This window comes from Pholis gunnellus (assembly GCF_910591455.1).
Source record: "Pholis gunnellus genome assembly, chromosome: 17".
In the NCBI taxonomy this organism is placed as follows: Eukaryota; Metazoa; Chordata; class Actinopteri; order Perciformes; family Pholidae; genus Pholis; species Pholis gunnellus.
The window spans coordinates 8,044,404-8,062,035 of NC_136544.1; the positions used below are offsets into that span (position 1 = coordinate 8,044,404).

A 17,632-nucleotide genomic window follows, 5' to 3' on the forward strand; every position below is an offset into this window, starting at 1 on the left:
ATAAAGTGGAACACAAGATGGTGCTGATATGATAAAAAAAGTGAGAGGGGTAGTGACACAGAAGATAGACTGCCACTATCCAATAGGATGCCTAGTGCATGATTTGTAACGATAAATGTAAAGATGTTCTACCATCACGTCTGTTTGCCCTGATTTGTGAGCGGCACAAATCTATCAGCACAATTGTGTGTACTCATTTACACTGGCTGAGTTATTTTTTGTTAGAGCCTTACATGCATGACCGTAGGGGTTCAACACTTTGCACTTTTTAAATGCAAGAACACTGCAATTCGAATATCTTCATTCGTACTCCAGGTGTCCCTGAATACGCTTGTTTACCACACGCCCCCTCTAAATGAAACTATTCATCTATTTACTTTTTTTACCCAATCTATAAAATAGAAGTTTGTACTTCTATTCATTTCACATGTAAAAAAAATGACACCTCTGCCGTTAAATCTGCCTTTAAATTTGAAAATATTGGATGTAATCAGGTTTCTTTTTACCTTTTGATTTTTCACTGAGATCCCTCGCTGAGACTACCTCACACATTTCCAGAGGACTGCTGCTCAGCAACATGTTGCAGCATAGAGCTGGCTTCAAGCTGAATCTGCTGATGTTGGTTTGAATAATCTGACAAAAACAACTGTTGTGTGGGTCAGTAAAACATTGAATGGCTAAGTGTAGCGAATACATTAAGCTATGCATTAATCAAATGTCAGGTCTTCGTGGGTGTGTGAGTGTGCCGAACAGCGTTACACTCAACATGAAAGCTGGAGGACAGCGGTAATTGGCAGGGATGCTACACAAAGAACCGGTGCGTGTTGTTATTTAGAAATGCAATCAGTATGTGTCTGTGTGTGTGTGCGTGTTTGTGGGCTTATACTCTGTGTGTTACAGCGACTGTGTGTGTGGGGGTGTTTGTTTGTGTACAGTATAGGTAAGAAAATGTGATGTAGATATGGTGATACAAGCAACACGCTGCTGTCAGACATCCTGCTTGGCAGCAGATGGATTGCTTGTGTCATTGAGCCAGACAGTGAATCATCATCGAGTGCTGCACTTTATTCAACCTGACCTCTGATCCCCACATGTCCATAGAATATATATAGACACTCCTTCTGTAAAACAGATTCATGATTTGAAGCGAGCAGCCCGGGGAACAGAACAGCATCTTGTAAGTGATAATAACTTCTCTGGGGAGTGATGTACATGTAGGAGTACACAGGGTTTTTTGCATGAGAAGGAGAGAGAAGACAAAAGATAGAGATAACTAATACATTCACTGTGTGTGTGTATGTAAAGGGGGATGGTTCAGGCTTTTGTATGAGAGACGGAGGGCGGGAGAGAGAGAGAGAGAGAGAGAGAGATAGGGGACTCGGCGATGGCAGGAACCATGGTGAGTGGAGTTAGACTGACTAAAGAGAGAAGCTGAGGCTTTGCCGTGATATTGGAGTGGTGCTGAAAGCAGAGCGATGCACAACTGAAACCTGAAAAGCTCCTGAATCAAGACCGAGAGAGAGAGGCTTTAGAGAACCGCAACCACCTCCAAGCTCTTTTTCCGCAGAAGTCAGTAGTTTCGTCTTGACAACACAGAATAGAAACATCTTACACTCCATCAGAACATTGTGGAAGAGTCAGAAGCGAGCCCGAGGAGAGGCTCCGTGGCTTTCTTTCAGGTCCTCCCTGGGGAATGTTGACGAGCTTCTGGAAACCGCTGTCTGAGAGTCTGCAGCCGTTCCCCTGATCGAGTAGAAGATGCCCGTGATGAAGGGCCTCCTTGCTCCACAAAACACCTTCTTGGAAACCATTGCAAACCACTTTGATGGCACTCGTAAGTATACTTTGTAGAAGATATCTCACTAATACTCTACAGTTGTCCCCGCAAAACCTAATGTTAACGTTAATGACTTCATGACTTGTCAAATTACAGTGCATGTACCAATGGGCATTTTTTTAAGCTTGCATTTTAAATGTAATTTGTGGGACAAACAAGACATTCAGTGCATCCTTTGTGTACATCTTTGGCTGGGCGGGTTCTTTGGGCGTACTGTATCACCACTATTCACATCAGTACTGCAGTCGATGTGTTTCAAACTTTTGTTTCTCCAGAGACACACATGAACACACACAAATTAAAATTGTGACGTCAGCAAATTGATTTCTCTCCGTTTTGACGCTCCAACTCTACCAGTTAAGCTTTTAGGAGTTTAGCCGTTGGCGTTTTTGTAACCTAGTTTAGGATTGGGACTGGCACTGAAAAACGCCGCTGTCGACAAATGCGTCCGACGGCAGTGAGATCCAATTATGAGACTGTAAGTGGTGACAGTAAACCAGGGCTGGAAATGGAGACGGGCAGTGCCATAGAATGATTTATTGGAGCTGAAGAGCCACTTGTTGAGCCGCAGAAAGAAATGTTAAATGATCCCTTCAACGGCATTATTAAATGCTTGTCATGTGAATCAAACCAAACAAATAATATCCTCGTAATGTCTGCATGTTTTCAGACGGTTTAACATGTTTCTTCAACATTAAACTTTAAAACATGTAAGGCTCTATGTTCGAGGCAAGATATGTTGGTGTCTTCTTGAGCTTGTTTTTTCTATTTGCACATCCTTTTAGTGTTTTTGTGATGAGGTAAAGGAAGTGTTAATATTTTAGTGAACATTAGCTTTTTAACACTGCTTAAAATAGATGTCTCAGTCAGACCCAGATCTGTTTCAGCACAGTGTCACTCATTTAATAATTAGGCTGTGTGATTCTGCCAGCAAGCACATTAAAACATACTTGATAAATATGTACAGCAATTATTACAAAATAAATGCTATAACTGAAAACCTAATTAAACATTAAACACTCCCACACATTTTTTTTTAAGCTGACGAAGCAAAGCTTTACTCTCAAAACGTAACCATTTTTTATTTTCAGATTTTGTTTTTACTATTTGAAAACCTTGAAAATATTCAAGATTATGCATCAAAAACTTAACACGACGGGAGTTTCAAGACCTCCACAAATGTAAATTCACCTAACACACCTGCAAATCGCTTCTGCTCTTGTGATTTCACTCAGACAGCAATCTTAGTTTCCTAATTGGAAAAGCCAAGCTCCTTGTTTTATACAGTGTTTTACGCCACATAGCTTTTTTGTGCAGAGCGTAACAATTAGACAGTGGTTGTTTATTTTCATGCTTCGACAGTAACGATTTTCACCCACTGCTCATTCATTTTGACCCGTGTTTTGTTGTTCGACGTGTGTTCCTGTCCTGCCCTCCCAGTCCAACTCTGTTAGTCATCAGCACGCCCTTCTCAGCTCTTTCCAGAACACGATGAAAGGTGTGACATACTGTGTCGGGGTCAGACTGTTCATGTCCTTTACAACATTACAAATTCATGTGTGATCACACTATCATCCCTTCTTCACAATGTCTCGCCCTTGCTTTCTGTAGGACACACACGCACACACACACATAGACTTGCGTACACGTGCGATAGCGCTGCAGACATTTTCTCAATCCTAGCTGCCACAATACCTCTGTATCCGATGTGCAGACGGGGGCGTATTGACCAAGTAGCTGAGTGGGAGGTGAAAGGGCCAACTGACAAAAGATGGCTTCAGAGCAGAGCACTATTTAATCCGAAAAACTGCCTCGAATCTGTCTCTGTTCAAATAAAAGTCTTTCTGCATGACGGCATCTCTTTGGAGACAAGGGGACAAATATTTCAACTCATATATCTCTATGCAGAAGAAATAACACAAATATTGAGGCTGGGTTCACATGGCCCTGGTATGTGCAGGGAAATTAATTAACAGAAATTATGCAACCGCCAAGAGCCAAATTGAATATCATCGGTCTTGCTCAGTCAACTGAAATACTTAAATACTTAAATGATTGGTTAATTAATTCACCTCCAAATATGTTAGCAATTTCAATTGATGGTTTTAGAGGAACACTTATGACGCATCTTAACGTTTTCTTAAGAGTATCATACATCTGGATCTTAAATTGTTTCAGTGATATAATAGTTCAGTAACAGCCATAAAGCTGTAGCTTTTCTTTTTTTGTTTTTTGTATCCCTCCTCGTCGACAGTCTCTTCTGCTAATTGTCCTGCAGTAGGTGTTGAAATGACATCTTTCTCCTCCCCGTAAGTGCCGTGCTGGATAATTAGCAGTAAGAATCACTGAGTTTGAGTGACTACACTTTAACTGTGAAGAAGCAAATGTGTTAGACGAATGCCAAGTGGAATTGGAGATGTAGCAATGACATTTAAAAAAAACCATTTGGTGTTATAAGGGATTTACAACATGCGCTGATGTTCTAAGCTTAAACATTTACTGACAAGAAAGAAATCAGTGAGTAAGTTTCACAGATAAACTATTTTTCCAGTCAGGCGTTGATGGCTCTTAAATCTCTTAAATAACATGAAGCCATAGAAACGGGATGAGGGGAGGAAAGAGAGTTGGCGGTAAGGGATCCGACCAAGACATATAGCTTTACTCGTGAAGATTACAGTTGAGGCAATAATCTATTGATAATGAGGCAATTGAAAGAAATCTGCTCAAAAGGCTTCGGTTTTATATTAATTTGATATCTTAGTAGCTCCTCACTCGTTCATGTTGTATAAGCACTTCAGCAATTATCCATTTAAATGTGTTGAGTATGAATCAGAACGAGGCCGATGATGCTTCAGATCCTTTATTGGCTCCTTCTGTGTATCGGAGGGCACGGTGTCTCGGTAACCCTGTAGATGCAAATTGCAGCATTGCCATATGTTTTTATTTTTCTCGAAAACAAGTTGCTATGGCAACATGAGCGTGGAAAAGATCTTTATTTCCTTCTTTGTTTCTTGTGAGATGAACAGCTCATCAGAATGTCCACGCATCACTAGATCTCTTTTCCTCTGGAACAAACACTTAACACCTCCTCAATTATCTTTGGCTTTAAAAAACAATATAAAATGGATAAGGTGAATCTACAGCGGCACTTATCTGTGTGTGTTTAGTCTCCTATATAGAAAGAACACGGAGCATCGCTCTCATTTGAACTGGTGGCCTACAGGTGTTCAGTGTTGTCTTTGCGGCTATATCATAATTAAAGTGTTTTGCAGCAGAGTTCGACAAAGATGTTTGGATTTGAATCAGCGACTGAACAAATACATGAAAGAAGACACCATTCAGTGGACTCGGTCCATCTGTCTAAATATCGAAGTATTCAAAGTCACATGCAGACGAGTGGAAGCAGTGGAATTCGGTGTTTGTGCACATTGATAGTTGTTATAGTCCATTAACTGCGGCATCATGCTTGAGCCACTGAATTCTGTTCTTTCTATCCACCTATTCACAGCCACTATTAAGAAACTATGTTGTGTTTTATTAGACATTCAGCATCTTGCAGACTAAATTCAGTGATTTGTGTCGTTGCCGTTTCATTATCATTTTCTGAAGCTTCACCACCTACGCTCCCTGCCCTGAAATGACTCTTCAATGTTCCAGCAGTTAGCAACAATATTTTCTTTCAGACGAGGCTTTAATTCTCAAGTATCTCCCTGAACCATAGACTGCTGGTCTTCTCAACCATTATTTCTCGGGCATGAAAGCATCTTTGAGACAGAAGTATGCTCTGTCTTGTCACGTACTGTAAGTAATCGCTGAATATTGAGATTTTTGTTGAAATATTCTTCTCAGCAGAGTTAGAAAGAAAAACAAGTCCTGTGTGTATGTGTGATTCTTTTTAATTTCCACAATAAGAGGCCCATTAATACTTTTTACATTGCTTGTTTCATCTGTACAAAAAAATCATCTGTACAAAACTTCCTGGAGTCTTGGCTGGTTGCCTGGCGACTGCACATTTATTAAGTTCACATAGCTGAAACAGTCCTGCACTAAATCATAGCTGAAGTTTCTAATGTTCAGTTTCTGTTTTAACGTTTTTTAGAGAGGTATTGATTCAACTTTATGGCCATTTTGGAGGCTGTAATTTGTGGTGCTGTTGGACGGTATTGCATTATAACATAGAAGCGTTCCTATTATTTAGCCGACACTCACTGATATAAATGGACAACATGATTAAAACAACCAATACAGTCCAACAGCAGCACAAACTGCATCCTCCAAAGTGGTCGTGAAGTTGAACCCACTCAGTAAAACCGTTTGGGAGTGAATTGCTTCCCCAAGTGAAGGAGTTCAAGTATCTCAGGGTCTTGTTTACTCGCGCTGCTCTCGTGTTCTCGCGGTAAAAGGAGCCAGTTGAGGTGTTTCAGGCATCGGATTAGGATGCTGCCATGTGCCTTCATTTTGCAGGTTTTCGGGTCACGTCCTGGCAGGAGACCCCCTGGGGGTACACCCAGAACACGCTGCAGAGATTAGCTAACACATCCGGCTTTCAGTAGCTAGAAAACGTTGAGGGACATCTGTAGCCTACTACAAGACCCCAGATAAGCGCCATAAAAGGGATGGATGGATCTTTTAAAAGACTGTGTGTGTGTGTGTGCGTGTCTGTGTGTTCGTAAAATACATTGCATAACCGGTGGCTGGATGAAAACATGCTCTGCATGCTAAGGGCCAGAAGCCTCACTGAGGCACTATAGCCTCCCATGGATCCAGCTGGAGCCCTGCATATATAGACTGAATACACACCACTAGCTTACTTCAAAGCCCTGTCTGATATACACTAGACTATATCAGGGCTCTGAGCTGAAGGCAGACAGGATGACTCAGAAAAGAAAAAAGAAAAAAAGTATTTTTTTGCTGGTGCAACAACAAATAAAACAAATCTGGAGAGAAGTATGTAGAGGAAGTGAGGAGCGGGAAGAGAACCTGGTCGCCATGTCTGATTGTTACTCCTTCAGAGCGCTTTGCAGCTTTGTGTGTCACCGCTGTGCATTTAGAAAAGCACAGCTTTTACCTCTTATTTCTTTTGCAGATAGTAACTTCCTGCTGGGAAATGCTCAGGGGCGTCATGGCTACCCCATCGTGTACTGCTCTGATGGGTTTTGTGAGCTGACCGGCTTTGTGCGGACTGAAGTGATGCAGAAAACCTGTACATGCAGCTTCCTCCATGGAGCCGAGACCAATGAGACTGTTGTCCAACAGGTACACAAGGCTCTGGAGGGCCAGCAGGAGTACCAGGGAGAAGTCTGCTTCTACAGGAAAAATGGTGAGGATCGTATGCACATGTTGAGAAGTTGAGATGGCCGTGCACTCTGAAACACACACGTTTTAATATGGTTTCTAAACCTGACCTAAAGCGTATTCGTACATTGGTGATGACGTCCTGAATTTAACCCATTTTCCTGGCCTTTCTTCTGAGAACAAATGTGTTTAAAGGAAGGTGAGGTGAGGTCAGCTACAAGTACAAACAAACATTGTTATTCCAGTGTTAATATAAATTTAAGTCATAATGTCATGGAGAAGAGCGGTCTTGCAGTGTTGCTGCTTTAATCTCAGTTTAATAACCTTGTTTTAATATCCTCAGGAAATACATTTTGGTGCCTCCTTGATATTGTGCCAATTAAAAATGAGAAAGGCGAGGTGGTGCTCTTCCTCTTGTCCTTCAAAGACGTCAGTGAATCATATGGGAAAAGCCATCTCTTCAGCCAAGCAGACGGTGAGGCCTGGCTGCTCGCTTTTAACTCTGCCTGTCACCTTCATTTATACAATTTAAAGCTAAATTGAACGTGGCGTTTACATTAATGCTGCGAGTGTCTTGATTTTGCTCACAGGTACGTCAGAGGCCGCTCACCAGAGCAGGAAAACCAATCGTTCGCACCTTTCCCGAGCTCGAGAGAGGGGGAGGACTATTCTGCACCACCTTACCAACCAGTTCACCAAGCCGGGCAAGAGAAAACTGACCGATGTGAGCGCAAACCCCTGGATCATTAAGACCATTAAACACACAATATGAATACAGTATGAGTCGCAATATTTCATTATTTATTATGACTGAGTGATGCTTGGCTATTTTCCTTCAAACCACTGCTGTCCAATCAGCAAGTCCAGAGGGAATAAATAGTTTATTCAGGTCTATAAAATGTATTCAACATGTTATGGAGATGATGATGAAGACAGATGATGATCGGCAGGTGTACACCCTCAGTGTTTCATGCCGAGCTAACTAATGCCAGCGCTACCTGAGTAGATGCTGAAGAAAATGCAAATCATTATTTGTATTTTTATATTTCCAAGTTTGGTTTCTTTTATCCAGAGAAACTCATTACACACCAGGGTTAAAGGGGGACGCAAATATAATGCAATATTTTTAAATTGAAGTTAGTTTCTCTGCAACTGTGTCAATACAGCACCGCAGCACCGGGAGGAACAATCTCATCCATTTCCATTTTTCCCAGAGTTCAATTTCTTCTTGTGATTTTATATGCCACCTGTCTTTCAGAGTGTGTTTCGGAAACCGTCTCTACCCGAGTACAAGGTGGCAGCGGTGAAGAAGTCACGCTTCATCCTGCTGCACTACAGCATCTCCAAGGCCTTGTGGGACTGGCTGATTCTACTGGCGACCTTCTACGTTGCTGTCGCCGTGCCTTATGACATCTGCTTTGTCAGTCACGATCAGGGCGGCGACTATCACTCACTTGTCAGCCGGAGCACCATAGGCAGTGACATAGTGGTGGAGATGCTCTTCATACTTGGTATGATGGATATTTATTTGATTAAAACGTCTTTGTCATCGTTTGTTTGCGGTCATGTTGGTCAAGTCTTTCTCCAGATAGGAGGCAAAGTCTATATTTAGTCTTTAATTAGTAGCTTGTACCAGTTTAATGTTAAATAACATCTCCTGCACTGATTGCATGCTGCACACCAGCCGACCTTTCCTTCGAGGCATCCTGAGCAGAATCGTGAAGAGACAACAATGTTCAGTTTGAATTAAGAACAACTATATTTACCTGTGCCGCTGCAGTGGTTTCCCTGGCGATGGCAGGTACGACATGTACGACTACGGATCCTGTCTCTGTTGCCCCAGGTTACGAATCACAATTAGATTTCTCTCACTTCGTTCCACTTTCCCTCCAAACGAAGTGTGATAGCACATCTGTGGAGAGGCCCTGTGACTTCTAATCTCTCAGCAAGTTTGGCAACAAAATTAGCTCACCTGGTCTCACGTGCTGTTGTTCTATCTTTGCTTTTAGTGAAAGTAATTTCATCAGTGAGGTTCTGTACTCTCTGTACAATCTTTGTACAATCGCTATACAATCGTATCGCAGTGAACGAAAGAGGAGATTGTCTTTTCAGTCTAGTGAAAAGCTAAATAAACTGTCAGGGATGTGTGAAATACTGCTAATGTCCATTTCAGCCTGCAATTTAATATGTTTTCTAATCATATTTCATTTTTTTTATAATTCTAAAGCATTTATTATTAATTAATCAACTTGAAATATTTTTGTATGTACCTTATAGTCTAAGTGAACTCATGAACTCAACCCTGAATGTACAATGCGATCACAAAGAGTTCTTTTAATGTTTTATTTCTTCCTTGCCAGATATCATCCTGAATTTCCGCACCACCTATGTGAGTCAGTCGGGTCAGGTGGTGTACGACGCCCGCTCCATCTACCTCCATTACTGCACCACTTGGTTCTTTGTGGATCTGATCGCAGCGCTGCCCTTTGATCTTCTCTATGCTTTCAACATCACTGTGGTGAGATTACATATCTTGAATGCCCCAAGCTTTTGTACTTTATTCAGGGCCATAGCCACCAATGCTTTAGTAGTGTTGTTCCCTCAGAGCATTGGACAGGAGATGATTATCCCTCTCAACCACCTCACTGAGCATCGTCGTTTGTCTGCTCGCCTCCGTTTTATCCTGCAGATAAACACTAGTGCTTCTCATGCATTAGTCTTACTTTGCTGCAGGCCTCAGCTGACTCACAAAGACATCTCTCTATCAGACTTTACACTGCATTTTATGAAGTAAAACTTTTTTTTTCTTATTGTATTTTTAATCTTCTATTTTATTTTGTTTAAATCTTTATAACATTCTATTGATGTGTGCCTTTTTACGTCATCTTTGTGTTTCTTTCATATCTTTTCTTATTGCCTTTCTGTCTAATGTCTAACTCGCCTTGCCTCTAATTACAGCCTTGGTTTTGTAGAAATGAACTCTGGATAACAACTTTCCTGCTCACTGTAACATTCAATTCAGAGCAAGTGCTTGTCAAAAGGGACTATTTGAAAACACTGAATAAAGGTTAGAAGTGAAGACACCAAATGATCCAGCTTGCATGTTCTGCTCTCTCTCTGTCTTCACTCAGACCTCGCTGGTGCACTTGTTGAAGACGGTTCGTCTGCTGCGTCTGCTGCGCCTGTTACAGAAACTGGATCGCTACTCCCAGTACAGCGCTGTGGTCCTGACCCTGCTCATGTCTGTGTTTGCTCTGCTGGCTCACTGGATGGCTTGTGTCTGGTACATCATCGGACGCAAGGAGATAGAAAGCAGTAACCCCGTTACCTGGGAAATAGGTGAGCACATTGTGTGTGTTTGACAGCTCCAACACCACTGAATCAAGAGTGTAATGCTCTTCCTTGCTCACTAAGCTTTGCTGAGACCAAAGGGCCAGGACTGCACATCTCCACTCATGCTGTAATGCCCGAAGGCCTAAGCATCATTTCAACCTCTAGCTTGTCTCCTCTCAGCACGGAGGAAGTTTAGCTCACAGACTAATTCTATTATATCACCAGTAATACGTAATATCATTTTATTATATCACCCATTGTATTACCTAGCAAAGGAGAAAGGGTCATCCATCGAAGCAGATAAGTCGCCTATGACCCCCTCCCTTATTCTTACACAACCATCTTCTGACCGCTTCCACCAGGCTGGCTTCAAGAGCTGGGAAAGCGTCTGGAGACCCCATACATCAACGGCACCATGGGTGGCCCCTCCATCCCTAGCGCCTACATCGCCTCTCTCTACTTCACCCTCAGTAGCCTCACCAGTGTCGGTTTTGGCAACGTGTGTGCCAATACAGATGCCGAGAAAATCTTCTCCATCTGCATTATGCTCATGGGTGGTGAGTTTACTTGTGATCGCAGCAAAATTCCCTAGAATTATGAATAATTGCCGTGATAATATCATAATGTTGCATCCCTCTCCCACCTCCAGCCCTGATGCACGCAGTGGTCTTCGGCAACGTGACAGCCATCATCCAGCGCATGTACTCGCGGCGCTCTCTCTACCACACCCGAATGAAGGATCTCAAGGACTTCATCCGTGTGCATCGGCTCCCTCAGCTGCTGAAGCAGAGGATGTTGGAGTACTTTCAGGCCACTTGGTCTGTTAACAATGGCATCAACGCCAATGAGGTAGGTGAGGAATCACAAGGAAGCCACCATGTGCCTGTGATCTCTTCAAACATTTAAGCCCCTCATCAGAATTTCTTCTGTTAAAGTTACTGTGAGGAACATTTATGAGACAGTCTCATACTATAATACTGATGCATCTGTATTAACTACATAAGTAAACGAGACCATCGGCGAGAGGATTGGCTTTTTCTACCAACTCATTTTTAATGCTTGTCATCGGTACCACCGGGGTGGATTCGGGTGAAATCAGTCGAAATCATGCAAGTTCACCAGATATTCCCTCAGTTCAGACAGACCCAGATCCGTCTTCCTTGTCGCTACCTCCACTACTGCTTTTGTCCACAGGGACCGCCAAAAATAAGAGTTCCTCGTGGTAGCTTTAAAGTGAGTAAACTGAACATTATGTGAGCTGCAGAAATGTCTTTTCCATGAAGAAAAATTACATTTTGTGCGGGTACTAGATTCTAGATTCGGGAACGTCATCCTTAAATTGTGGGTCACCTCAAATTCTCTGGTGTCTCATTCCATTTCCTTAAGTAGACGACGCTTTGTTGCAAATAGAACTTCGGTAACGATGCCAGAACCGATCGAGGAGAAGTTCCCTGTAATTATAGGAGTAGGAGTTGAAATAGAGAGAATACTCATTAACACCCTCACAGCCACCATCTGTACATAATTAATTCACTGTTGAAGGTAACAGACAGAGCCACTGATTTCTGAGAACATGCTGGCTTTAACACTTTGTGTCTGTTTGCTTGGCACGTCATGTGAGTGCATCAACCTTATTAACCACAATCTGTGCCTTTTTTCTTCTTTTTTTTTGCTCCAGCATTTAGTAGAAACATTCAAATCCTCATTTATCCAGTTTCAAGTCGCTCAAGGTGAATATGTTAAATTCAAAATAGAAGTATTTTAGGAAAGTCCCTTTTGGAGCTTGACCAAGTGATTTTTGACCACAGGGGCAGAGAGAGACTCGTGAAATAGAGCAACATGAGTATCCCACTGTAGTCACATGCCTTTTACAGTAGCTCTGGTTTGCTCCCGACAACCTCTTGACTATAGTATATGTGTGTTCAGCTTGCTTGATGCAAAGAGCAACCTCAGCTGGCCCCGAGATTCAATCATACGGTTGATGTGTGGACTGAACGACTAAAACTATGAGCTGAAAGTGGCTTAAGTCTGCATAAAGCTGCAGAGATGGGAGTTCATTCCTGCCCCCTGTCTACAACATATGTCTTCCATTCATGTTTTCGGTTGTTTTTGGCTTAAAGTATATATTTTCCAATCTAAACAGGTAACCACAAATATAGTGTAATAGGCTATAAGTGGTGTCTAAATACGTCTGGCAGAATACTTGAACAGATCCAGTGATAAGGACCCTAGCTGCTGCTGTCGTCAAGGCCCCGTTAAAGTTCAATGGGCCCCGGAGGTACGACTTTTTCAAGGCCCTACCACACTCACCCAAGCACCATCACAACTCAGCTATTGCCCCACCCAACCAACACAAAGTCGAACCTGTTGTTTTTTTCCTCCCCCTTTACCCCCGTGGGCCCTTTACCGTCATCGTGCGGTGAATGTTGTCGTGCTGCTTTCGCTATAACGGCCAGTGTAGACAAGACGTTAGTGTTTGAGTCAATTAGTGACACATTAGTTAGAGTAAAGGTTTTCCCCAACAGAGCCACATAATACAGAGCCTCACATTGTTTAAAAACACAACCAAATCAAATAGACACTTTAATAGACACTACACAGTTTTTACAAGTTTCTGAAGTGCTGATTTACACCCTTATCATGAAAGCTTGTGTAAAAGCTTGCATTGTAGGAAAGCACATCAATAAGAAGAGGCAGTGATCACTGAGAGAGGTGGGGGTATTTTGTAAGTCCCGAAGAAATGTACTAGATGCATTCCAGTGGGGGTTAAAAAACGTCCCCGTCCTCTTTCTTAGCTGCTGCATGACTTCCCAGATGAACTGCGAGCTGACATCGCCATGCACCTGAACAAAGACATCCTGCAGCTGCCTGTGTTCGAGCGAGCCAGCAGAGGGTGCCTGCGCTCCCTCTCCCTGCACATCAAGACCTCTTTCTGTGCACCGGGGGAATACCTTATCCGCCACGGAGATGCACTACAAGCCGACTATTTTGTCTGCTCTGGCTCCCTGGAGGTTCTGAAAGATGGCATGGTCCTGGCCATCCTGGGTCAGTGTGCACCGAGTGTTAAACATTTCCTCTCTTACTCATTCTGCACTTTTCAGATTGTTTAAATTGACGATCCCTACAGGCAAAGGTGACCTTATTGGGGCTGATCTCCCGGAACATGACCAGGTGATCAAGACCAATGCAGATGTGAAGGCGCTGACCTACTGTGACTTGCAGTACATCAGTGTTAAGGCTTTGAGGGAGGTCCTTGGGCTGTACCCCGAGTACGGCAGCCGGTTCAGCTCCGACATCCATCACAACCTCACCTACAACTTGAGAGAGGGCAGTGAATCTGACGTAAGGCATTTGTTCTCACATTGAAAGAGTGGTAAACACAATGTTTCACTTCTTTGCTCCTGCTCATTAACAACAACATATACACTTTGCCACCAAATGTAGAATGTGTGTGTAATACCTTGTTAACTTTGACTTGAATGTCTCTAGGGAGTAACAAAATGTCCGTGGTCTTCCAGGCTGCCTCAGGTATGTGTGCCTCACTGAGATAATTACTTCAGCCGTCATCTGCTTGATGCATCTGGCAATCAGTTACAGATACACAATCTGTGTTTACATCCTACGGCATGAATGTGCTTTACTGAAAACGTTGAACTGTTGTGGTAAAAATGCTGCTGCTCAGTACAGTGATGGAAACAGCCTATATATGGACTACATAGACGAGACCAATTAGGTAATCAAGAGATACAAATTTAAGCTAAAATGAAGTGTACAAGTTAACTAAAGGATTCTGCAGGAGTTGCCTAAAATATGCCTGCATGGCACTGTAAGAATCAATGAGACAACACTTTTAAATTAATAAGAAGCAAAGAAGACTTTGTTACATTTGTCGATTGAAGTTTGTGTGCGCACAAAAAGAGAAACTTAACCTTGCAAAAAATCGAAATGACAACGATATCTAAAGTTCACTTACAATGCAAGGCTGTAGCTGTTTGTTTTATATTTTGGGTTTCTAGTCTGTTGCAGAGGAGAAGGCTCTGCTTTTACATTTTGATTTTTGCACTCTCTGAACATGCAGATATGTGTTATTTTATCCAGAAATTAAATTGGCCTCATGGTGGTATTTCTTACATCATATGGAATGCTACTCTATTGTATGTTTAATCCCTAATCTGATATGATGGGTACATCGTTAAAGCAAACAAACAAACTAAATATTTTAGATCTTGCAGCTTCAATTCATTACCGCAAATCGGAGAAAACGTCTAACTTTCCATCCTTCGTCTCCTCAGGGTCGTACTTCTATGGACCATAAACTACCCTATATTGTTGAGGCAGATGAAGATGCCGAACGTGGAGAAGACATGAGACACTCTCAGCAGAGGAGAGTGCCTCTGTTACAAGGAATAGGCAGCCCTGTTCATCAGCCCTGCCTCAGCACCCTGTTGGGAGAGGAGCTCCGCAACATCAACGCACTCCGCATCTGTCGGTCACCCGTTCAGGGCGGCAGAGGCCACAGCCCCACTCCTCAGCCATTCGCCAATCAGGAGCTCTCGCTTTCTCCTTTGCCCAGTGTTATCAGTGACCCAGACTCGAACCATCGGCCGGCCAATCTGCTCATGCCATCCTTGTCTTGTGTTAGTCCGTTGGACCTTAGCCCCAGGTAACCAGTTCATCCCGCTTTACCCAAACACGATTCAGTAATCCGTCTGCAAATATTTAAAATGACGTAACCCTGATTTGTGTCTCTGCTAGGGTCGTGGATGGAATTGAGGACAATGGTCACACATTTCAATTTAATGTCGAGCAGAGCGAGACAAAGTCTAATGTAACAGGTAAAGTCTCTCGGGCTGCACAGTGGATGAAACATGAAATATATGGGATTAATTAAAGACACTTCAGGAACAAATCCTTAACTCTAAATTATGTATGATCGAATACATGAGGGGAAATGTCAGATTTTTACACTTTGTGACTCGTTTTCTGGTCTATATTCAAGCAGTAACTATAATCCTACTCATTTGGGGTTATAATATGACATATATTATATAGTGCGTATAGAGGCTTATCTCAGATCTGTATAGCTCTGTTTTTTCATCCCCTTTTTCAGAGCGGTTCCAGGTGAGTGCGAACCTGCTTCTGGAGACAGAGGAAGTGAGACAGAACATCAGCAAACTGAACAAAGAGGTATGGTATAATATTAGACCCAACGCATTAATATGAAAATGGAAAATGAAAATGATATCAATGCATTCACTTTTGGTTTACAAAATAGTGTTAGATACACTGTTAAACGTTTTAACTGCTATAATAATTTCCCTCACTGTTTTTTTTTGTCATTTAGGAGTTACATAAAATGCTTAATAGACAGATATGCCCGACAGCCGACTTTGATTTTTTGTGTCTCAGGTGAGCAACTTGAATCAAGAAGTATCCAACCTGGCCAAAGAGCTCCACGACATAATGCATTTCCTACAGTCTCACATGGCCATGCTCCATACCCCTCCAGTCTCCTCCTACTCCTGTGGCATACAGATGGTTCCCAGTCCTAGTGTGACATCTTCCAGCAACTGGCAGCCCCATGCCCCTTTAAATATCGCCACGGGTCTGCACCTCCATCATGAAACAATTAGCCATCCTGCCAGAAATGTGTGGGGCTGCAGTGGGATGCCCTCCCAGGGCAGAAGTCCCACCTTGCTGCACTCTTCAAGCCCTGCGTCATCCTGTTTACACCTGTGCTGCTCTGAGCGAGAAGGGGCCGCAGCCCATAGGTTACAGAGCCAGTGTGGCCCCTTCCAAACCTCGAGAACAACTCCAAACTCTCCCTACATGACCCACTCGCATGCCCGGGGAGGTGCATCCCTCCTGGGCCTCAGCTCTGCCTTCAGCAGCATCCCAGTGACTGGTCACGCCCCACATGTGCCGTACAATGCCTCTATTCTCACAATGAGCAACTCTCACCCTCTCTGTTCCCCAGTTAATTCTGCCTACGCTCATCCATCTCTGAGTGTTCAAACCAACTCTGCTCCCACACATAATCAGACCAACTCGCAGACACCCATCCATTCCTCCGTCACTTACTCTGGCCAGCCGCAGTATCACACTGCCTTCAGCCCCCTCACTCCTTCAGCAGTCCACACTGCAACATGCATGGCACACAACCAGAGCCAACAGGGCTCTATCAATGCCCCCAGGCAAAATGACCCCGTAGGATGCAGCCCTGTCCACACACAGGACCTTGCATGTTCGCTGCTGGGCCAGGTGACAGATAGAGACTGTAGAGCTGCACTGTATCAGGAGAGGTCAGACAGTCTTGAATCTCAGGATACGAGCAGCAATACTCCAACTGTAGAAGTTCAATCACCTCGCTTGGATGTGGAGGGAATGCAAAGCCCACAGTGACGACGTCAGTATCTAGTTGTGATGGATAATGCACAGCGGGCCGCTCACCAGTGTGAAGTAAACCACGACAGGCTGAGCAGGTCAGGCGAAATAACAGGCTCACTGTGTATTAGCCTGCTTTTCACACAGATACGACAGAAATTAATAATTTGACACAACATATATGATTTAAAACGATTTTATTGCTGCTAACTTACCAATCAGAGTCGATCAGGCTATTCAACAAAGCTGTGTGATAATGTATGATAATGATGACTTAATTGTATCTTCAAAATGGCAATCTCAGAGATTTTCATTCAAATCAATGTCTGTTAAGACACTATCCATCACTAAAGGAAGTAACACATTGGTAATTGAGCCTATGGCCCACTGATGAAAGTATTGCAATTTGTATATATTTGCAGTATATTCAAAACTGTGTGTCTGCACCGACATTCCTGGAAAAAATACCGTATTGCAGTTTTTTCTACATTGTATACACCCACAAAAAAATTCAAACAATTCTGAAAACTTGAATCTAATTTATTAGAGAAAAATAGAAATTCTAAATCAACTAAGACTGAAATCTGCCACTTTAGAGACTTTCGGTGTAAAGTTTCCATTGAGTAATGCTCCCCGCCCAAATGCACAAATGACTGCTGAAATTTTACTGCCACAACAGAATAAAACATTTTGTAAATCATTTTGTATTCCTGTTTTATATATGACAATGTCAACCAATATGTGCACCACTCTCTTTCTCTCTTTAGCGTCCAACACAAGGAT

General features: G+C 42.8%; 1 protein-coding gene across 1 annotated transcript; it reads left to right on the forward strand.

Annotated features, from left to right (window-relative positions):
- Positions 1 to 1,758: 1,758 nt before the first annotated feature.
- On the forward strand, positions 1,759 to 16,867 carry kcnh4a (potassium voltage-gated channel, subfamily H (eag-related), member 4a; the record flags this gene model as incomplete). Its single annotated transcript, XM_079176774.1, has 16 exons — positions 1,759 to 1,834; positions 6,924 to 7,157; positions 7,476 to 7,607; positions 7,723 to 7,856; positions 8,391 to 8,643; positions 9,493 to 9,650; positions 10,264 to 10,471; positions 10,828 to 11,022; positions 11,115 to 11,314; positions 13,261 to 13,510; positions 13,593 to 13,807; positions 13,955 to 13,993; positions 14,758 to 15,128; positions 15,221 to 15,300; positions 15,576 to 15,652; positions 15,875 to 16,867. 16 exons carry the CDS (start codon positions 1,759 to 1,761, stop codon positions 16,865 to 16,867), a joined length of 3,615 nt encoding a protein of 1,204 aa, XP_079032900.1.
- Between the last annotated feature and the right edge of the window lie 765 nt (positions 16,868 to 17,632).